The following is a 23,411-nucleotide window of genomic DNA, read 5'->3' on the forward strand; positions in this document are numbered from 1 at the left end:
GATAGTAACTATATTTGTTTATTTGTTGTTTCTCATCATGGTGCCATTCAAGCTGGAGCTGAAAGGATTATTCAACTAGTCAAATGCATCCTGTAATCTTTGAAAATAAAGTTTTTTTGGGGGGGGTGTTTGGAAGTTGATGGCACAGCCGGTGGCACAGACACCAAGTCATGCCACCAAAAGTCCATCTGACTTGGTACTTCATTTGGTAGGTCATCTAGACCCGTCATTTTCACAGAGATTTGAAACATTTTAACAGTATGAGGAGAAGTCATTGGAAACCAAACAAGCTCATCACAGACATGCATCGAACTGGTCAGAGACCATCTGTCCGGGGCTTTGGCCTCTGTTGAGGTGTCAACAGACTCACTGTGTTGCAGTACTCACATGATGGTGAACTGATGTCGCCTGATCACACTCTGGACAGAAACCACCTGTAGTATGAAGCTGTCCCTGCTCTCACTGCTGCCCCCTCGACCCGGCATAAAACATGGAAAATGAAAAGATGGAATTAGTACCACTAACTTCTACCTAAACCTGCTTGACATTACAGATATTAAAGCCAACTGAGTCAAACTTCTAGACAGGCTCCTAAAGACTGTCTTGATAGTCGGCTTCAGTGATCGAGGTTTGCAGTCTGTGCCCAAAATAGCTTCAGCTGCTGTTCGGTCGCACGGTGGGACCAAACTCAACTGGTAATTCACTGAATTGTGCCACCTCAATATGGCTATTGGTGTGATGTCATTCATTCCACCAGACTGATAACAACATCACGACACTCCTGCTCTTAAAGTGTGGAGGAGGAGGATGTGTCAAAGAACAAGGTTAGTGCAGTTTTTTTTATGTGTAATCCTTAGTTCTAATTTAAAATGAAAAAGAACTCAACTACATTTTATTTTATTGTCTATTTTCAGGTGTGTTTTGAGACGATTTAAGCAAACATTTCATTGGTTAAGCCCTTCTCGATGAATCAGTCATGATCATGCGTTGTTTTTATTAATAAATAGTGGTGGTGAATATATATTTCCATTAAACCAGAAACAAATTAAGAAGGATATTAATACAAGTGCACGCAGCACTAACGAGGCCGAATATAAATGATGCGTGGCTGCCATCTTGTGGTTAAAAATGAATCATATCGACGGGAATTAACGGTTTATATTTGGCATTGACTTGTCCCAGCTACAGTTTCATAAATTGTGACTGATCCGGCATGATGCTTGAGCGATGGGAGGAAACCAGAGTGCTCGAACCGGTGACCATTTTGCTCGGAAGCGGCAGCACTGATGTAATGGCTGTTAAGTCTCAAACATGTACAAGAGCTGACTGGCTTTCCGACGGTATAAAACTCGATATTTTACGAACAGTAATATAAGGCAGAGACGGTGATGTTGTTATTTCCCATCGCACATCACCCCTCTCTCCCCCGCTTCTCTCGCACAGACAATGAGGGAAGGAGGAGGGGAGAGATGCAAGGGAAATGCGAAGCTATTTTTGAGGTAAATAAGACAAAGTACAAGTTGACAAGGGAATAGTGACAGGTAGGGACTTCTCCCCAGAGAGCTCATTATCCTCCCGCTACCGGAGCTCACTCGAATCACCCGCATATACAACGAAAATACCATTTAGCTGGTGACAACAAGTCCTGAAAATACCTCATAGCTAGCACGCCATTCTGGAGCCAACGTTGACTGGCAGCTGCTGACTTTGCATATTGCTGCTCTCACATATTATAGCTGCGTCAGCCAGATACAAGAAAGTAAACTACATGCTCCGGCGACTATAACTGCGAGCTGTGCTCCGAATAAAACGTATGATAACACCTACCTTATTGGCTGAGAAGAGTTTTTCTGTAAAGAAATGAAGTTTACGGAAGGTAGCATTTTTCTATTCCTCCTGCAGGGGGCAGCAACACGCTTTCGAATGACTGAAACTACTCGAAGAAGAAGAGAAAAGACACCCACAACAAGCCATGGAGATTGAGGCTTGGTTCATGGATGGTTCCGATGAGGACCAAAGGAAGCCTCACAAGCTGGACCCGAACCAGCCGGTGTCCCTGGCGGAGTTAGAAAAACTGGGTGTCTTCCACTGGAAAGTAGGTGACGCGTCAATGTTTGGCGTCGTTGTATTTTTCTTGTCTGATCCGAACTTTTGCGTGTTAGTTACTGCTAAAACCGATCGTTATAAACAACGAAGTCACAGACGTTAAAGTCATCGTCTGTTTTGCGATGGTCTGCACACGATTCTTTTGTTGCAAAAAACTTAAGTAGCTTAAGAGTTGCCTCTACTTAAAAACATACATTGCTTGCAGAAATTCTTGATTCAATTTGTATGTCATATTATAGTATATTAAATTGGAAATCTGGCCATTAATATTTCTTAGCTTCAGGAAACACTCAGTAGAGAGTGCATAATATTAATAAGCTACTTATTAATGTGTATTACTTGTTAGCATCTTGCACACTAAGACTACTGATTGTTTGGTGTTTGTGTATCAAGTCTCCTTGGAATCTTCACAAGACGACCAGAAGTGTATTTTTCTTTATCATTTTGTAGATTGGAGGACAGTTCTTTGAGCGCTGTCGATTATTTTTTATAATTATTGTTGTTATTGCTGTGCAAAATTCATATCTGTCAATCTGTTTTTTCCCTCTTCTGCTTATTTTTTTCAGTTAGATGCAGATATTTATGAAACGGACCCGAAGTTGAAGCAGCTCCGCGAGGAGCGTGGCTACTCTTACTTTGACATCATCACCATTCACAAGGACAAGCTGCCGAATTATGAGGAGAAGGTGTTCTCCCTGTTGTCTGTCAGCAGTTGTCTGAATCTTGATAGTTAAGAAATGTCTTTCCCACAGCTGAAAATGTTCTTCGAGGAGCACCTCCACCTGGATGATGAGATCCGATACATCCTGGACGGACGAGCTTACTTCGATGTCCGAGACAAGGAGGACCGTTGGATCAGGATTTCAATGAGCAAGGGGGACTTGATCACTCTGCCTGCTGGCATCTATCACAGATTCAGCCTTGATGAGACGGTTCGTATCAAACTCTGAGTAGTGCACGACTTGACTTAATGCCCAGATGATGAATCCTTTCCACATAACATTATTGTTTAGAAGTTAAATCAGATGACATGAATAAAACCAGTAACAGAATTAGAAATACAGTGGTACCTTGGTTTTCGAACATCCCAGAATTGGAACAAATCGGAGTTCGAACAAAAATTTAGAGATTTGCTTCGGATTTCGAACAAAAATACAAAACTCGAACGCCCCTGAAAAAAGGTGGAAAAATCATAACATGTGCAGACCGATCAGCTGACCCACGACGCGCTTTGTCATTGTGTATAACGCAGCCTCTGTATGCAGACGTGTCCCGTTAGCTACATTTACTGACTGTTTTTTCTTCATATTGAGGTGTAAAACCTTTCCTGTCTCCACACTGGACCGTGGTAGAGTGTCACAGGGGAGGTGCTCGCTCTCTACACCTCCGAGGCTCACTCCAGGGTTTGATGTCCTGTTGTGGGCTGGAGCTGGGACAGGGATGAGGCGAGTCTGGGACAGAGCGTGACTTGGTTTATGACTTTGTCACAGCCAAACTGCACAGAAGCGCACATTCAGAGCTGGACACGCACCGGGCACCTCTTCACTTCTGGAGAGACGTCACTCACTCGGCAACCCCTCCCACATGCAGCGGCCACACACATAGAGGAACAGCGCACCTGCAGCAGACACTCTACATTCACTCCTACAAAAGCCTGTTTTAAGGCTTGTAACCTTCTTTTTCCATTCATTGTAATGGGAAAAGTCGATTCAGATTTCAAACAAATCGCTTCTCGAACGTCCGTCTGGAACGGATTGTTGTCGAGAACTGAGGTACCACTGTATCTTTAAATTAATAAAAGTTGTATCCAATATTAAGTTCTTAACTTTCATCTTTCATGTGTCTTCACAGAACTACACAAAAGCAATGAGGCTGTTTGTCGGTGAGCCAGTGTGGACAGCGTACAACCGGCCTGCAGATGAATTCGCAAGCCGCCAGAAATATCTGGCGTCCCTGCAGGTTTCATGAGGAACTGCAGGCTGGATTTTAAGCCCAGAATAAGATCAATTTAATTCATGCTTTCTGGCTGTGATGACATTTATCGACAACAAATCACCAATCACTTAAGACAATTACCTAGACATGGTAAAGCATGATCTATCTTTTATGTAACTGTGTTCATTTGACTTATTTCACTTTATAACTGATGATTCCAGCCAGAGCACCTACATCAAAACAATATCAATTTAGGCTGAGTTATGCATTTTATTGTACTTAGATTTATCCCTGTAATCTGAAACTTTGATTTAAAATAAAAATATTTCTAATATGTTTCATAACTGGCTAAAACCATCCTACAAAAGTTATAATGCTGAGCATGACTCATGACTAGTTCCCTCAGGCAGATTGCCAAGTCATTTTATGGAGCCTTAATAAAAATAAAATAAAAAGTAATGTATGTCACTCGCTGAGATAGCTGGAAATTCAATGAAATATGAGTTTCTGCCTGAGAGACAGTTATGACTATTATTATTGTCTTTCGACTAACCTAAAATGTACTAATAAAATTGCCCCCGAAGAAACCTATATATAGTACATTGGATTCTGTCTAGACAAATAGTTAATAATACTGTTTACATTTTGGCTTCTTTTGGGGACAAGTAGCAGAGCAAAGATGACTTGCATCAACATCTGCAATGGAAAAGACAACTTTGAAATTACTGTAGGAAGTAAACTATAGCTGAAAAATATAGCTGGTGTTCAAGCAGGCGGAGAGAAGATGATAAATATGAACCAATATCAAGTGAAGAACTGAAGAGAGAAGCACAACACAGTCCTGAGATAGTATTGTAGAAATGTCTTTAATTCATCAATAAATACAACAGAGAACAGCAAAAGTTAAAGAGCCAACACGACAGATAAAATATATCAAGATTTGATTTCAAATAAAAATGACAGAATTTAATATGTACATTTTGCGAACGATCATGTGAACATAGCAATGAACCTTTGAAATCAAGTGGTTCTGGAAGTGGGAGGCTAATAACCCTCGATACCATAATCATAATGCCCATTAAAAGTCTTCAACGATCAGCTGGAATGTTTTTTCATCCATAACTCTTCAGGTCAGAAAGAGCTGATGTCTGTCTTTGGGTTACTTGGCCAAACTATTCAAATCATGGTTAAAATATAGAACTCAGTGTTTCACTCATGCGATCTGGAAAGTTGTCAAAGCAGCTTTCGCCTGAAGCAGAGAAATGAAGTGTGTATTCTAATGCCAAAATATCCCTAAAGTTTTGTGACAACTTCAGAGAACTAGTGAATTGTTCATGTTTTTCTGGGATCTGCAGTTAAAATTGCACACTAATGCTGTGTAAACCTTTTTGTGAATGCAAATTTTCCTGTCATTATGAACATCATGATGATACGAGTCATGGCCGAGTGTGTTGAACCTGCACTTTGAACGCATCACATGCTGCAGCCGAAGACATTTTTCAGAGCAAATTCAAAACAGCACACCTCGCCAGAGTCATGAAGTAGATGTAGGGATGAGTCTTACATAAGTCAGGCGGACGACTGCTTGAAGAGGATGTTCAGTTGCTTCCAGTTCCACAGGAGAATTGGCTTGTGTTTCTCAGTCCTACCCTCCACGTCAGACCAGTTTGAGACACTGCGTGTTGAAGCTATCGCCCTCTCTGCAGGCGACGGCCTCCAGCAGCGCCTGTTTCTTTTGCATGCTGCGTGACGACTCCAACTCGTACATGGTGGTCAGGTTGAACAGCACGCTTTCGTGGAGGTAGAGAGCTGGATCCTGCTGGACCAGGCCCTCCAGCTGACCCAGGGACTCCTTGAGTCTGCCCAGGTAGAGCAGACACACAGCTGCGTTGTTGTTAGCCTGGAGAAAAACAACAGAAAGCCAGGGTCATCACAAACCTGAACACGGTCCACGGGAGGAGATCAACCTACAGCAGAGTGGACGGAGATGATGTGTTTTACTGAGTTCCAGCTCAAGTTTGGTCAAATGTTTCTTAAACATGAGACCAAAGGAAGTTCAGCACTCTTCCAAACCAAATATTTCACTCCTCCATCACTAAATAATGCCATTGACTTCCTTCTTTATTTCTGTAGTGTGAAAGTCTTGACGTCTTACCACAGGGTTTTTTGGGTCCAGTTTCAAAACATCTGCGAAAGATGCATGCGCTTCTGCGTAGTTGTTCTGACTGAGGTAGACAAAGGCTCTGAGGAATGCAGACACAAACACACAGTGAGTTGAAACACTAGTGTTCTCAGAGCCTGAAACAGTTTCTAAAATATGTGAATCACAAGGCTGTCATGTGAGCAGCGCTTAAGATTACCACTTTGTAAGAGTCAGCTTCACACGGTGGCCCATAGTGTTGTAGTCGAGGCCAACTGACACCGACACCAGAAATTCAGTTCTTGATTTATTTTGAAAACAACCTTACTTTCTTTTACAGTAACAAATAAATATGTACAGACTAATGCTTCTGTATTCTATGTAAGTGGATTAGGGCCAGTGAAAAAAAAATTCTGACTGTAATGTGGGAATTCTCACTTCATTCTCATTTTCCTTTTTTTTTTTTTTCTTCACTGGCCCTAAAATCCTCTTCCGTAGTATTCAGCCTGGTCTCAACTCAGTTGGTCTATGTATGCTCCGGTACCAGACTCAACCAGTGTCATGTTTTGACCACAACACAAGTGACCCAGGAAATACATCGGGTTAGCATTCCTTTAATACGTCAATATTCAGTCAAAAATAATAAGCAAACAACATATGAGTGACAACTCATTGAACTGGAGTTACATCCAGGTTACCAAACACACAGAGGTAGCACTAACACTGACAGTATAGTGACAGTGAGAGCAGAGAGTACTGTGCCTAAATACCCAAGTCAATTTTTTGAGTCAGTTCAAACGTTAAATACACAAAGATCTAAGTTTGTTCTGTGCGGTGGCCCGTTGCCGTCGCATCAAAGGTGCAGCAATGATGGGTTAATGATATTTTTAAGAAAGGTCAGTGAATTCCAGAACATCGATGGTGCTTCATGTAACACAAATGTATCAGTTTCCTCATTACATTTTTGCTGCTTCCTCTGAGTGAAATGTGCAGCAGACTTTCACGTTTCTCCACAAGCATCATTGGAATCAATTCAAATTACCTGTTCATGAGGACACACAAGGTGTGGCTGAGCTGACTGCCTTCCATCTTGCAGGCTTCTTCCACTTCCTGGAAATACTTCTCTGCAGTTTTAACATCTCCAATCTGCCAAGAATGAGGTCGAGTTAAAGCCATGGAAAATGTTTTGGACAAAATAATTGTGCTTCAGCTGCTAACCAATGTAAAATCTAGCTTTTATGCAGCTAATACTCCATGAGCCACTTGTTCATAAATACTCATGAAGAGCGGAAAAGGTGAAATCTAACCAACAAACAAGTCAGTTTTTACTGACCTGCAGAAAGATGCGTCCAATCCCACTCAGCAGCTGGACCTTCTGCTGCGTCTCGTACTGGATGATGGAGTGATACGTCTCCACAGCTAGGATGTAGTCCTGAGGGGACCAAAATAGTAGAACAGCAATTGAGGAAAGTGGAGGCCATTATAAAAATTTGAAGCATTAAAAACAGCCGCAAGTTGAGACGTTGCAGTGGGCAGAAGAGGTGTGTAGAGGAAGGGCATTAATCAAACATATGGAGTATTAGCCAGGCGGCGTGACCCTCTGCCCACCTCCACTACGCTCCGCTACACACTGCTCACAGTGACTGGACTGCTGAGCAGGGCCAGGCAGAGAGGTCAGGCAGTCCGAGTGTGCACATGCTGGAGTCTGCATACTAAGTTAGAGTACAGCAAGAGAACTGTACCTGTGAAACAAGTGCTCTGTACAGTAAATCGGTCCATTTACACTGTATGAGATCTTATACCACCTACTTATGTTAAGTATTCTTCTCAGTCGCATCAAGAATTTTTAGATGCAGTGTAGATACATGGGCAAGTAGACAATACCGCCTGAAGCGAGCTATTATTTCATGTTCATTTAGTGGATACAACTTGACAATGAATTTATGAGTTCTATTAGATCACTTGAAGTAAAAACAGTTCTTAACCCTTTAACTATCAAACCAGCATTTTAGTGACCCATTTTTTATATATCTATTTTGATATTTTTTTTAATTATTATTTAAAAACATACTTGAGTTATTCATATTTTTAAATAATATTTAGAGTTGTGGGTTAATCATAATATTTTTCTTTTAAAAAAAACACGTTTTTTAATACACATAGCCTTATTTTCTTTCATATTTTTGAAAGATATTTCTATATATTAGATAATATTGGATATAGATTTTTAACTGTATACTTGCTTAGTTCTCCACATTTTAGAATCAAATACAGAGTGAGTAGAATACATAGTTTAAATAAATAGAATAAATACAATTTTTAGAATCAATAAATAGTATAATAATAATACATTTATTTAATTACTTTTACTTTTTTCAAACATACTCTCTTTATCTATAACACATGGAGCGATTGTTCTGACCTCCTTACTATGAGTCTGAATCTTAAAGCAACTGTAATTCATGGTGTTGTCTTTATAGTTTATTTATTGACACATATATATTATGAATATGAATCCATTGTATGAAATAAAAATATATATATATATATATATATATATATATATATATATATATATATATATATATATATATATATATATATATATATATAATACAATGGATTCATATTCATAATAGCTACACTACACCAGGTAACCACCAAGTAAATATAATTGAAATAATTACAGTCCAAAACAATCACATTTTAGATGCTAGTTTGAATCCAGCAGTCCAAAGTATGGCCTCACCTCAACATGGGTTCAGCTCCAACCCCTGTCACCTCATGGACAGTAAAATAATTGTGACTTTCAAACACTCATATGGCATTCAATATTTCAAGCCTTGAATTTGAGGGTGTTTTTTGTATTTGTTTGGTCTTTAATTACCATTCTATAGCCATTTTAAGGTCGAAGCACTAGATGGTGCTGTGGCTCTGCTCAACATACACTAGCAACCTCTTGTTCCTCCACTCACACCGACCAAAAAAAAAAAAAAATCCAATTAGTGGTCAGTCTGAAGGGATTTCACTGTGAAATCACCACCAGTCTGCCATTAGAGATCTCTGTGTGACACACACAAACACAGCGACGGCACAAATGCACATACCTTCACCAGCAGCAGACAGTTGGCCATGGAGTACATCACCCTGCTGAGACGTGCTCGCCACAGTTTGAGGGACTCTAAAAACACAACGTCATGTATTTACATTTTAGGGCTGCACCAACATTACACTGTCCTCGAGTCCTCATGTCTGTTCTTTGCTCCCTCATTGATATGAAGGTGGTGGTGAAGACACTGCGGCACTTCTCTCTTCAGACAGTGAACCCAGTGGAGGGGCTCTCATGGAGACCTCTTATTATTCAGTGCGGCTCACCTATGTGTCTGAGGCTGCCTGAGTGTGTGTTGGAGAGAAGCGCTAATCACTCAGTTGGGGTCTGATAAGTGAAGGCAAGGCCCTGCGTTATTGACTTGACAGTCTGTGTGGGCAGCGCGAGGAGAAACATAGGGCAGAGCTATTACACTGCGTTTAGAAGTGGAGCGCTCAATCCTCACACATTAAATCACCTTCCTGGGACACCTACTGCACGCATTTAGATGATTTCAACATCCAGTTGTCTTTTTTTTATTGCTTTAAAAACGCTTTTTTTGCGGATAACGGTTGCACACAGAGACGTACAGTAGAGCTGCAAGAGAGGAGCAATTATTGGTCGGTGATGCAGCACCCTTAAACCGGTGAATTACAAATGGAGGCGCCTCACTCTTTGCACGGCACATGCGAGTAGATTGGATTGATCTGTATCGATCCACTTTGCGTGAAGGGCCAGTAGGACCAATTGATATTCAGCGCGAGTATCAAAGAAGTGAGGTGATAAATGCATTTCGAGCTCCACGTTTGTGTGTTTGTGTCACTGAGGGACTGGGCACACGGGGCCAAGTACGCATCAACCAGCCAGTGTCTGCCATGTTTGTTTTGATTTAGAAATGTAGCAGTTTAAACTTAGAAACCTGAAGAATGTCTGGCTTGCTTTTTGTTGGTCCCACATGCGAAAATCCATCAACACAAAACTTGGTTAGAGGGAAAAATATTGTGAAAAATTAAACATTAATAACAAATTGCTTGACCTGGATCTAAGTGCCACAAGTGTACTGTAATCCTCCTTATAAAAAAATATATTTTCCACACAGTTAAACTCATCAACATACACCACAGACTGCAGCACGAGTATTGAACATCGGTGACCCTCGACTGGTGACCCAGAGGTGGGTCATGGAGCCATTTTCAGTGAGTCAAGTTCAACTTTTGCTGGGACAAATCAAAAATCAAGCTTTTTATCTGCTAACTACCGACGGATGTAGGCACTGATTACCCCATTTAACTGCTATATTGTTTCATATCTCAGTTGTAAACTGCAGATATTTTTCCTTAAATATATGAAAAATGAATAAGGTTCTTATCAGAGTTCTTGTTGAGTACAGTTCTAGTTCTTGTCATTTAAGGGTGATACTGGAACCCCTGCAATAAATTGTACTTGAAAAACCAAATGTAAGTAAACAATCCAAAAAACTATATGCATCATTGTTATCCTTGACCCATAATATTTGTATGCTACCTTAAAACTAAAATACTAAAATACTTTATTTTAAATGGCTTTTAAATTGAATAAGAATAAATAAACAACGATGGAAGTTGGAGTAAAGATTAAAGCACCGAAGTGTAATAATAAAGCAAAATTTACACCATTTACACATATGCATGTTTATAACATAATGTTTCTTGGTTATTACATTCAGTAAGTGTGATGCTTGTGACACAAAAATATAACAATTCAGGTAGTTTTCAAACAAGTGAAATGGTAAAATCAAGCTTTTAATTTTTCCAGTAAAAACAAATAAATAAATAAATCTCATTCCTGCTAATGTGCAGATTACATAGCAAGAGTCATAGCAGTGGTTCAGAACCAATAGGTCCAACGGGTTAACTCGCAGCTTTCACAGCTGTTTAAATAATAATGTCAGAATACTGCAAAAATGAGTCCATAAATTCAACTGCAGCGCTCAGTACTCACCTTGCCTATTTTCTGGGGTCAGTGTGATCATGCTGCCGTCTTCTGCCAAGCCTTTCTCAAGATTTTCTAGAATCTGTTGAAGGAGACGACAGAGAGAATTTCAGAGGGATGCTAGTTCACCGCATAGATATCGAGGGGCGAGCTTTTTCTCTGTGTAAAGTAGCATCAGCATATTCAATAACTGGTAAACCCAACCATATTTGGTTGTTTACACAGGTGGGTTTAAGGATTTGTATGGATAATGCGCTTTTCTGTGCGTGCGTGCATTTTGTGTGCAAATACAACAGACTGTGATTATCTCTCTGCCCATCCAGAGGCTGCAGTGTGAGGCTCACAGTGTGGCAGACAGTTTTCAGGTTGTGCAGGCGGTCCAGAGCCTCCTGAGGCTTGGCCAGGTACTGAGGAAGTTCTGCATGCAGCAGCCGCATGGAGAATGGCACCATGGAGCCTGGGAGGGAAACGGGAGAGCAAAACATGAGTGAGGGGGGGGAAAAAGAGGGGGGGAGAAGGTGGTGTGAGGACATAGCAGGAGAGAGGGAGGGAAAAAGAAGGGAGGTGGAGAGAGAAGTAAAGACAGAGAGTGCGAGATGAGAATATAAACCCATCCACCCACACACAGGCTGCACACAGCCCTGGAGGCAGGAACCTACAGATGGCATTGAGCTACGTATGGCTGCTTATTAAACCATCTCATCTCTCCCTGCGTGTGCTGCACAGCTCCATCACTCTTCCCTCTGTCTCACACTGCCTCGCTACATCATTCACACTTGTCTCACACGCACACAAACACAAATGGGAGCGCAGATTTCGCAGGAAAATCTTATATTCAGGTGAGTCCCCGGGCTTTGATCAGAGTCTCTTTGATATTGCCATCGAATCAGAACCTCACCTTGTCGACAAACTTTCAATCTTGATTTTCTATCCGGCTCCAATTCCTGACAGCAGCACAGTAAAACACTGTTCTGTCTCGCCTGATTGTCCTTGTCCGTCTGTTTTATCCTCTGGCTGACCAGACAGCATCATCTTCAGGCTGGATTTTTTTTTCTTCTTAAATCTCGTCCTCTTTTTGGGGATCAAGTTGCATTAACTATATCAATGAAGAACTGCTTTTCAACTTTTCATCGGCACTGGCTTTCTAGCTAATCATTGACTCTATTTGGATCAGGACGGTTTAGCAGTTGGCATCAGGACACAGCAGCCTCCTCAGACATGAGGAATCTGAATCAGTCATGGATGAAAGAGCTGAGCCAAAAGGCAAGCCTCTCTTCCATTTGGTAAGTGACCAAAAGGACAAGATGCAGCAAGCACTCCACAGGGTGCTGTCCAGCAGAGACTTCCCGACTCCCCAACTGAGAGGAGGACCTAGGGCAGACGCAGGACACGCTGCCAAGACTATCTCTCTCAGCAGGCCTGGAAACACATCAGCACTCCCACAGTGGTTGAAGGAACTTTCTGGAAGAGAGAGAGCAGCCTGGCCCTCCCTACCACGCGGCATTGGCTGAGATATTTATATAACCCAAGGGGGGGACTTTAATTCCTCAAGAGGCCACACTTTGTATTGTGATGTGTTTAATTTTATATCATGAGAAATCACGAAGTTTAATTTAATTTCACTAAAGATTGACAATATTAATCATAAATATTGGGAGATATATTTTTTTTATTTTGGAGAATACATTAGCAAATATAATTATAGTTGGAACATGTAAATACAAAATATAAAGCCACTTTGTGTGGGGAAATTTTAAAATGTCTTTCTTTTGTGGTGTCACTCTGACAGGGGCCACATAAATAAACACACCAATGCAGGCCCTGGGGCCACACTTAGCGCTTTCCATAACGTAACCACACTGGATATTGTGAAATTATGTGGCACATAATGATAAAAATTATTGTTACTAGTTTTTTTACATGATTATAAACATTAAGGATGCATCAATACCATTTTTTTCCAAAATGCATCGAGTACCAGTACTTGCATTTGAGTACTCACCGACACCGATACAGAGTACTGACGCCATTACACATAAAGTTACTTTGAAGTGTAGTAAGTTACTTAACACACATTTGTCATAAACTGACATTCAAATCATCGGTTTTGTGGTACCGGTGGCCATTCTTTGAGTATGAGTACTCAAGCCCAGTATCGGTATCGGACCAATACCCTAATAAGCATTCATAACATCTTCTGTGAAGCCTTATAAACGCTTGCAAAACATATCTTCAAAAATTGCCTAAAATAGTTATTTCTAAATTGTTGCTTGGCTCAAAAGTCAAATGCTGGCGCAAATATTATAAAAATATACTCTAAATTTGACAGCAAAAAAAGTCCAGAGTTCTCATGAAAGCACAGCGACGGGGCAATGGAACTGGCCAGAACTGTATTTGAAGGTTCCTAAATAAAGTAATCCTGACAGTCAACCCAGGAATGGAAGAGGGAAAATACACGTGTGATGCCAGACTTTCAAACGTGTGCCAGATTGTCTTCAAGCATCTAGCAAAGCCACAGAGCATTTAATATTGAGCAGGGGAAAAAAAATTCAATTGGTCGTCTCTTTAGAGGGATGTGTGGTGCAGCTTTGTATATATGTGTGCTTGGTGTGTGGCTCCTGCCTTGGCTGCGGAAGCCCGAGGGGCGAAGCAGATACAAAGTAATGGGAATACATTAGAGAGCTATTCATGCATGGTAAAGAAAGAGGGAAAACAAAACCAAAGAACGGCTGTAGACAAGGAGAGTTTTTCACAGATAGTCTCATATCAAGCTCCTGGTAAAAACTTTACTTTGAATATTTAATGAGGCACTACCACTGCTATCGTGTATGCTCAACAGAAACACGGGTTAAAAGAAAAGTCTTTTCAAAGACACATTCAAAACTCCCAGTAAAGAGTTGCTATTCAGCGAAAACAGACAGTATTCAACTCTTGCTTATTGTAGCTGCATCTTGAAGTTTGCCCTTCGCAGAGCAGATCGATGGGCGGCAGACACTTACACTTGAAGACATTCATCTTGTAATTAGAAAGTTTCATGAGATTGAGATTCAATTTGCGACACAATACAGAGCTCAGAAATTGTGGCTCGGCTTTGCTTTTACAAAACCAGTGATCATGGATCTCAAAGAAACAGAAGAATAATTGTAGTTTATTTACAGAACAGAGACACTAAATCTGCTACCTGGACTGAGGCCAAGCAAATAGACCTGTTCCCTATTAAATGTTTGAAGCTTCAAGGAAAAGCCACAAACTAGTAGTTCATTTTTTAACAGAGCAGTTGCGTGTGCGTGCACCTACCTCGCCTCCCTGGATAAATAGCAGGATAGTATTCATAAAAGAGATCAGGTTGGTCCAGATTTCCAAATGGCTCAAACTCAAGCTCAGCATTTTGGAAGAGGCTCAACTTGGTGAGGAGTGCTAGACGCACAAACCAAAGCTGGAAGAGACACACACACATTAATCATGAAAAAAAAAAAAAAAGCGATGCACAGGTTGTTTTTTTTACACAGCTATTCATTTCCATTCAAGATAAACTCCTCGCACCTAAGAGTCTTGCAGTCCATGACGTTTCCACACCACACCTGCACCCGGTGGGTGGAGAGGTGGGTGGTAAACATTGCATCCCAACAGTCAGTTATATTGTTCTGACTTATATTGCTTTGGGATCAGGTGATGCTTTTATTGACCTCATGCCTACAGTTCATAGCACAGCATTAAAGACTAAATCCCACCAAACACATTAAGATGAAGTACAACTTTATGCTATGAAGTTTAGAACCGTGCAGAGAAATGTGTATTAGGCAATTAATAGGATGCAAACTTATGGAATAGTTATAGAATATAGCCGTTTATTTAAATATTTCTGACTTACTGTTGGTGGGGAAAAAAAGAACAGTCCAACCACGACCAATTTTTCCATCAATTTGTCTTCCTAAATAGTGAAATCTAAAGTCCTCCAAAGAGCATAAGTGGCCTTAAGGCAAGTAGACTGGGCGGCACCGAGACCTGTTCTGGCATCTCACCTGCAGTGAGTCAGTGGTGTGGGAGGTTGGTTGTCCGGCTTTTCCATATCCCTGCCCGTGTGCTGTCAGGAGACGGCCCGTCAGATCCACCGCAGCTCGCCAATTCTTACTGCTCTGCAGGTGAGAAGAGAGGCACAACGTTTGATCTGATCACGCAACAAGCCTGCAGGAATGAAAAGAATCCGACACAGAATTTCACCTCTGTACAAAATACACCAAGAGAAACTAAGTGAATGAGTAAAAACAAAGTCTTCTGTCGAAAGTGGTATGATGAAATTATAATTCGACACATACATTTGAATTATCTGAAATAATAATGGGAAAAAAATTGGATCAGCATTGTTTGGCACAGCAGATGAAGCAAGGGGCACAGGTTAGTTGTGGAGTCATCCTCACGACATGCATTACAATGTCTGCTGTTCCATCTTCATCCTCAAATTGAAATACAAAACTTGAGTGTATATGCTTTCACCAGTGTTCATCACCGTTGCCCTCTCCCCTTTATATTCCTAAATCCCACTGTCCCTCTTGTTGTTGCCAGTTCCTGCACCTCCACTTTTCTTACATTCTCCCTTTAGGGTAGCTGTCTTCTGAGCCACTTTGTCTCCCCCACGATCATCGCTTCCACCTCAAGGGCTCCCTCTCTCATCCCTCCCTCTCCTCTTGCCCTGTGCCAGTTTGCTGCGCTGTCTCTGAATCTTCATTAGGGCGGGAAATGAAGCTGAAAACGAGAAGGCAGCAAGAATGGCCAAAAGCAGCTGCAGTCACTCATACACACACAGACACATACACACAAAGCTACAGTAAGTTACAGTACACTGCTGCCTAGCCACGGGGCGAAGGAAAAGTCAATGTGTGTGTGTGTGTTTCTTAAGGTCTGTGTGAACCAAGAATACATGGTAGGAGGAGTGCAAGTGTAGTTTTCCACAGAGGAGATTGACAAAAAAAACAACATATAACTTTAAAAAGAATTAATGGGATACAACTTCGGGAACTTGGATGGGCACGAGTCAAAGTTTGTTCCAGTTGGTCAAGCGAGGGAACTCTTGGAAAGATAATGGAGAACTGGTGGGTTGCAGAAGTGGGTGAAGAAGCTGTGGGCTTCGAGGCACGACAAGAATCAGATAACACTTTACAATGTATTTTCCCAAAGAATTAGACAAATAAAAGCCCAATCTCAAATTAAAACTTTGCTGTGGAAGCCATTTGTATCCCCATAAGTAAACGTAGGAGAACTATGTCATATACAGTCGGCAAATCTTAAAGGGCAGTAGTGTACATGAGCACCCACATACAAATAAATATTGCAATTTACTTTGGTTAGGAGATTAAAAGGGGTCAAACTTTATAATTATTTTAAATGATCCAAAGTTCAGCGTGTTATTCCTTTGATGAAAACGCCTACTTCCTTCTGAAAGGATCAATAGCCTGCAGGCAAATCACACGGAGAAGAAGTTTCACCGCCCAGCTTTGGTTAACTCATCATTCCAAACCAAGTTTAATTACTCCACGGAAAACAAAACAAAAATCTAGTTGTGAGTCAGTTGAGGATGATTTAGGAAATATTTCCCAGAACGAATTTGATCAGAGGTCCACTACCTGCACTTGGACAACAGAAAAAAATAGGTACTCAACAAGAAAGCCATGTTGTCTCGGCTATCAGAAGCTGTTAACAGAGCCATGGAGACGTTTGGTCACAAACTGGCAACACATGAGTTGAAAATGTTGCTGCAGCTTCTGGCTTGACAGAGAACTCCATGTAACACTCCCCGAGGAGCACCAACTGAGTTCTAAGGGATGCACCTGCGGGTAACATCACCTGCTGAGTGACTGCCTTGTTATTGGATCATCCTAGTAGTTCAGGCATCAAAGAATGAAATAACCCTTGTTTCTGTTTTCTCTTCTGAAGGGGCTACAGACAATGGTAGAAATGTAGAGGTTCTGAAATAACTCTTTAAGATGCACAATGGATAGACAGGGATGGCTTTTTCTCGTATACATTAGACTGCCTTTGTTCTTCTTACCAGTAGTTTTCAGGTTGAGTACTGTAGACAAAGAGGCAGGTTTGTACCAAAGGAGTGATCTGATCAGTAAGAAACAATATTCATATCGCGGCACAGAAGAGCAGTATGAATCAAATTCACCACCACTACCAAGGGCATCAGCTTGTTTTGAGTATGTTAGATTAGGCTACTATAAAAGCATTTGCCACACAGGCTTATTCACGTTTTAAGTGAAATATAACTTTTTTTATAAGTGAGAAATACTTTTGGTCCCTTTCAGGCCACCGGAGATCAAGCTACTTGCGCTACCTGCGAGAGCTGGTCAGTCTGAAATAACTGAGGAATATGTTTCTTCCACACACACGTCATAGCTCCGGCTTGCTTTCGCTGCTTTTCTTCCGTTCTTTTTCTCTCTCGGGTATAGTGCAGATGGTACGTTCAGAAGTGTCGGAATTTTCTTTTCTACTGAAAATAATTGCCGTTACGATGGCTTACAGGATTTGTGTATGGTGGGGCCACAACACGAACGCCAAAAACACGACACAACCAACACCAAAACACATGCTAGTTCTCAAAATATAAAGGGCACATTAAGCCAATACAAATTGAAGTCGAATGCTGTTACATACATACTGTAGATTTAACTTGAAAACTAACTACTTAAGCCATGTTTTACTGCCAACTCAGGAAGAATATGAATTTGCACTGTACAATATATTGCCATATGATATGTTTTCACGCAGATACTACCAAAAATGAAACATCTTCAGTGACACCTAGTGGGCTTTTTCTTACCACTGTTGCTGGAGGAGGCAGATTGCTGGTCTTGTCTAATGCTAGAATAATAATTACCCAATATGAAATATTTAAATGGAGGCACTAGTAGAAAAATAAAAGAGAGGAGGAAGACAACCACTGAGGTCGCAGAAAATAGATGAAGAGGTGTGACAAGAGAGGATGTGCAAGACGGGCTCAGTTGGAAAAGGCAGACTACCTTTGCAGCTGTAAGATGAAGAAAACAATTAAACTGCCTTCACTTCTGCCTCCTCTCCCACTAGGTGCTCACCAAACCTTAAAAAAAAAAATAATAAAAAAAACCCTTCAAGAATTTAATGTACTCTGAGTGAAAAGCCATTTAAAAAACCTTAAACAGAGAGTAAGAATTCGAAGAAGAAGTGGATCAGGTGTCAAGATATTGCAGAAAAATCAGCAGGCCACACCTCACACATGTTGGAACACACACTATCTGAGATTGTTGGGACTTCCTGGCTTGAATTTATTGGTGACATAGGACAAAGAAAAAGCATCAGCTGCTCAGACCTGAATAAAAGCTGAGGGCGCATTACACAACCTGTCTCGCCTGTGATGCTGACGGTTCCTCTGACAGCAATGTTAGGTAAAGGTTACAGCAGTGATAGAAGAGTGTGAAGCAGCAGCTTGGTTCAGGCAGTGATTACAGAGAAGTGTCAGTTTCACCCCGCCAAGGTGGGTCTTCTACCCACAGACATTGGCCATTGGCCCAGATGACCACATAGTGTGAGAAAAGTGAAGTTAGACCCTCAGGTAGGCTGTATGGAGGCATAAAATAAAAAGAGAAGGGGGGGTGGAAGACAAGGAGAGAAGAGGTGACTGCTAATCAGAGAGACAGATGAGGCCAGCCTAGGGTGGTGCTGAGCCAAAGACTTGCTCACTGCTGACCACACCACAACGGGGACACAGGGAAGCAGAGGTCACGAACAAGACAAGGAAAGACAATGAGGATAAAGGGAGGCTCAACTAAACAAAGCAAACTGACCAGTTGACCTCAAGGCTGGCATTTTGTTTTTTAATTCATCATTTCCTGCCTAAGAAAAATGCTGTAATAGACTGTTTACACAACAAAGTTCTGCTTTGATGAATGTGGAAACACACCCAGCAAGCCACAAGTCCGGTTCTACGTTTATATATGCGACAATAACAGTGTCCATGACACTTTTATCACACAATACAGATACTATTGTTGCAGTGTGGTGTAAAATGATTAGTTCTGCCAAAATATATCAGTATGTATTTATGTCTCATAAAATATTCATCAATACACATTTGAGACCACACAGTGCATTAAATATCCACCTTCAATACTTGAATTGGCTTCAACTGGAACTCTTTAAACACTATTGAATAGCAAACCCTGTTTAGCAGTCATTTACAAAATAAATACAATTAAACAATATATGTTTGCTGTGTCTGTGATATCTCAAATTTGATAATATTCTGGCTTGTAAATCGTCTAAAATGTGAGAGAAAGACTACTATCACATTTTTTTTTTTTAACGGAAAAGAAAAGCTCAGATCAGGACCAAACTATGGCTCTTGAATTCAACAGCATGATTTCATTTTCTTGCTACACAACAGGTGATGAGCAGGTTGTTCAACTGGAAGCCCTAAGACCAAGCGCCATGCTCCAGCGATCATGAAAATATCAGTGTCCAAGAGTAGGTCACTGAATCTCTGTCAGCATAAATACTCCCATCCTGAACTTTGCAGTTCTTGATGAAAGGATGGAAACTAAAAGGAGGATTTTCTTTTCAGAATCGTGATGATGCCATTATAGTAACGTAAAGCTCTTTTATGTGTGATGGTCTCAGCTGAAGTCATGTTATCACCATGGAAAATAAACTGGTTTGTAAAGTTTGCCAACCTTTTAACTTTAAAGTGACATGAAATAAATGAAGTAATAATTTTTAAATATGGCCACAAATTGAAAATAATAACAGAAAATCAATGTCAATAAATTTCAAACACAAATTCATTGTGAAGAAACTTTACAAATTGCGACGCAAGGCTGAATTAGTTCCCTCAAAATGTGTTGCTCACAGAGCACTTTTCTTTTGGTCTTTATCATTTCTTGACATCTCTGTTGTTGCCCCATGCTACTTTTAGCTTACAGTCTCTCTTTTTTGTTGCCTTTTGCTCCAAGGGGCCACCCACACCATCTGGCAGTCAGAAACCAGAGTTCCTGCACACGCATCCAGGGCATATATAGTCCAGTCTCAAAGCCCCTTAAAACATGCACAACAGTGCCATGCATAATACATGTGCGCAGCAGGAGAGGAGAACTTGTGAGGTGAGCAGATCCCCACCTTTCTCATTCACCTTCATCGCACTGTCTGCCGCTGCTGCTGCGCATACACTTTAAATAACAAGTGTCTCTCAAGTTCATCTGTGGGTCAGAAATTACGATGGAGGGAAGGCAGCGAGATGGACAGCAGCTGCGTAGAAAATTCATTGCACTTCTATTTTTTGACTAGACCACCAGAGGGAAGTTATTAACAGGAAGAAGATGGCAAACTATCAGAGCCAGTCGAGGTTATCAGAACTGATTGGACTGGGTCAAAGAGTCAGATGAGTTGAAGGCCTCTGCCTTCTATGTATGCTGGTGTTATTACTATATGCAAGGCAATAATTAGCTCTCAGATTTTAAGACATAAATATGTTATCCAGCAGTCAATCTGACAGCCCTAGCTAAGTTAGAGATGAAGGCCAGGAACTCAGAAGAAAGTTTAGCTGACCAACAGAGTGCACCACAAGAAAGAAAACTGCTCACATCCGTACAACACTGTCAACCACATTTGGTGCATTTAATAGCAACCACCTTTACTTTCACCAACATCGAGAAGCAGGTGAGGAACAGTGGCTGTCTTCTTCATAATATTTTGTCATAATCACTACACACTACTATCAGGGTTGTAAACATTTGCATAGATATACATGTAATTTTGCTCAAGGACAGCCTCATTTACGGCACAGAAATCTGCATGTTTATTCAGCTGTATCTCTATTCAGGGTCTTATTTGAAGCTGTGCATTTTGATAACACTCTATGACATTCAAGCTACTTACGATGAGTTGTTTGAGGCCAGAGAAAGATTGATCCACAAAGCTTGCGGTGAGAACTTGGCGCTTTGCAGCTGCTTGCTCTCCCAAGAATCGGAGCAGTAAGTCTTTGACAGCATCACCCTGCAGTAAAGAGCATGCAATTAAACATAAGCATATAGTTCTGTTTTCAACAGGTAATAATAAACCTAAAGTTGTATACTAATACATGTTGCACAAAAAGATAAAACAAAGATATATGTCAGTAAGTAAATTCAGTAGAAATGAATGGGACAGTTGGGTAAAAAATTAAAAGAAACATCAACTATCAAACTTAACCAGAAGAAGTGGCTTCAAATGTTTTGGGGAATATTTAGAATATTTTGGGCTAAAAATGTTTATATTATTGAAAGCTTACTTTATATTAATAAACGTGCACATACCTGCAGGTTGTCAAACTTGAGTCCTGGCATTGTAAGTCTGCTGCTCTCAACATACACAGGACTGTACTGTTGGGTTGCCACTGATATCAACACTTTCCTGGTTTCTTCAGAGGGCAGCCAGGCATCGTGCCGCTTGTCCACTTCACTCATGCTGAGCGCTGTTGAAAATGCATCATCACTGCCAGAAAACACAGCTTGGAGTTGGTTGAAAAGCTGAGGTTGTGAGGCAGCAACTGGGGTCGTGGGTTTAGCTTTAGACAGGACTTCTTGTTGAGAAGGTTCAGACACCGGTGGACCAAATACTGAGGTTATGGAGGGTGTTCCACAGTCGAGAGTTCCTCCAGGAGTAGACAACGGTGAAGTGCTAGTTTTAGCGTTAGGACTTGGAACAGGTGGAATATCAGCATTAGGGTTGGACACTGAAATAAATGACGAAGGGGCTGTAAAGGAGTCGAAGAAGTCAGAGGCCGGATTTACTTGTCCATTATCTGAAAAGAACTTGCTGAGACTTGGGCTTGGTTGGCAAACAAGTGGAGTCACCGTTTTACTAGGGGTCACAGTGCCATCACTTAAAGCTGTGTTTCCAGTGTTAAAACTAGGGGACTTGATGAGTGTGGGCAGGAAGCCGTCAGGCACCAAAGATTTAGGCTGGTTTCCCTGGCTAAATATTGTGCACACTGGCACAGGCTCACCCTTGGGCTCGTTCCCTGTCACGGATGCAGGTTTTTCACATTCAGGACTAGTTGGTAGGTCACCCAGGGATAACACTCTTTCCAGCTCTTGTCCATCACTCTTCACTATTTCCTGCTCTGCATTTGGATCTAGCTTCTGATCACCCGCTAAATCTGTGTTTTCTTTAATATTCTGTGCAACTTCTGAGTCACTCTGATTCTCAATTGGCGCGTTCTCCTCGTAACCATCCAAAAACGAGTCGGTAGGGCCCATATCATCTTCTTCACTGTTGTTAGGTGAGTCGGAGATCAAGACACTTTCCATCATTTGGTCATTGAGTTTGTCCAGTAAGCTTTCTGAAGGTGTCGCGCTGCTGTCCTCTGGGGGTGTAGCAAATTCTCCACCCAAGTCAATGCTGTCTTCCTGTGGAAGGATGTTAACAACAGGAGGATTGATAGCTGGTTCTGGAGGACCAGATGGAGCTTCGACTGATCCATCTTCTACTGTGATATCCAGTGTGACTGGCCTTTGGGCTGGAGCCTCCCCGCTTTCCATGTTATAACTGTAATCATAAGTAACAGTAGTTGAGAGATTGCATGGCACCAATGTCATAGAGAATGTTTAACGGTGTTTGGAGCTACGCAAGTTTATATATTCGAGTTCATACATGCCATGTATTTCCATAACGAGCATATGACAAACCTTAGGACACATGCTGATTTAACAGAATTGAAGCTGGGACTTGACGTTTGAGTGGATTAACCTGTATTTCAGTGTCAATGTTATCGTTAACAGTCCGTGAATGTGTTCAAATATATGCATCATTCGGAGTACAGCTTGTTGTCATTTCATCCATATGCTAAAGTTAGCTTAGCTATATAGTATAAGACGTCTTTAGTAAGTCTGCCAAAATGGCGCAAGTCAATCGAACAACATTCATTTGCCACATTCAACAAGCCATCGGCGAGTACCTTCGTTCATGTAAAAACAAAGCCATACTATTTAGAAAACAAGATAATGTATTTTTCTTACCTCTTTGCAGACTGACAGATACAAGCCTAATACGCATGCGCAACGTACGCAAGTAGGGCAAGCCAGAGTAGACATAATTTGTGCCAACGCTTCCTTTTTCTATTCTCTATAGATTCTACGAATGTTTTTAAGCGTAAGACATACT

The 23,411-nt window shown here is 41.1% G+C and overlaps 2 protein-coding genes across 2 annotated transcripts; one reads left to right on the forward strand and one right to left on the reverse strand.

The window, feature by feature from the left end:
* The first annotated feature begins 1,928 nt into the window (after positions 1-1,928).
* Positions 1,929-5,353, forward strand: adi1 (acireductone dioxygenase 1). The gene is made up of 4 exons (XM_053845095.1): positions 1,929-2,095; positions 2,673-2,792; positions 2,859-3,038; positions 3,958-5,353. Exons 1-4 carry the CDS (start codon positions 1,973-1,975, stop codon positions 4,072-4,074), a joined length of 540 nt encoding a protein of 179 aa, XP_053701070.1. The 5' UTR covers positions 1,929-1,972; the 3' UTR covers positions 4,075-5,353.
* trappc12 (trafficking protein particle complex subunit 12) lies at positions 4,910-23,302 on the reverse strand. The gene is made up of 12 exons (XM_053845093.1): positions 23,267-23,302; positions 21,563-22,796; positions 21,147-21,263; positions 15,263-15,376; positions 14,538-14,676; positions 11,585-11,697; positions 11,250-11,322; positions 9,289-9,362; positions 7,515-7,613; positions 7,224-7,327; positions 6,197-6,284; positions 4,910-5,941 (listed from the first exon to the last, which is right to left on the reverse strand). Exons 2-12 carry the CDS (start codon positions 22,787-22,789, stop codon positions 5,699-5,701), a joined length of 2,391 nt encoding a protein of 796 aa, XP_053701068.1. The 5' UTR covers positions 22,790-22,796; positions 23,267-23,302; the 3' UTR covers positions 4,910-5,698.
* Between the last annotated feature and the right edge of the window lie 109 nt (positions 23,303-23,411).

This window comes from Synchiropus splendidus, chromosome 16 (genome assembly GCF_027744825.2).
Source record: "Synchiropus splendidus isolate RoL2022-P1 chromosome 16, RoL_Sspl_1.0, whole genome shotgun sequence".
In the NCBI taxonomy this organism is placed as follows: Eukaryota; Metazoa; Chordata; class Actinopteri; order Syngnathiformes; family Callionymidae; genus Synchiropus; species Synchiropus splendidus.

Coding starts and splice junctions, on each gene's coding strand:
- adi1 (XM_053845095.1), top strand. CDS start 1,973: ATGGAGATTGAGGCTTGGTTCATGGATGGTTCCGATGAGGACCAAAGG. Junction 2,096..2,672: donor TGGGTGTCTTCCACTGGAAA/GTAGGTGACGCG, acceptor TATTTTTTTCAG/TTAGATGCAGATATTTATGA. Junction 3,039..3,957: donor GATTCAGCCTTGATGAGACG/GTTCGTATCAAA, acceptor GTGTCTTCACAG/AACTACACAAAAGCAATGAG.
- trappc12 (XM_053845093.1), bottom strand. CDS start 22,789: ATGGAAAGCGGGGAGGCTCCAGCCCAAAGGCCAGTCACACTGGATATC. Junction 15,377..21,146: donor CTGGCCTCAAACAACTCATC/GTAAGTAGCTTG, acceptor TCTCACCTGCAG/AGCAGTAAGAATTGGCGAGC. Junction 5,942..6,196: donor TGGACCCAAAAAACCCTGTG/GTAAGACGTCAA, acceptor GTTTTTCTCCAG/GCTAACAACAACGCAGCTGT.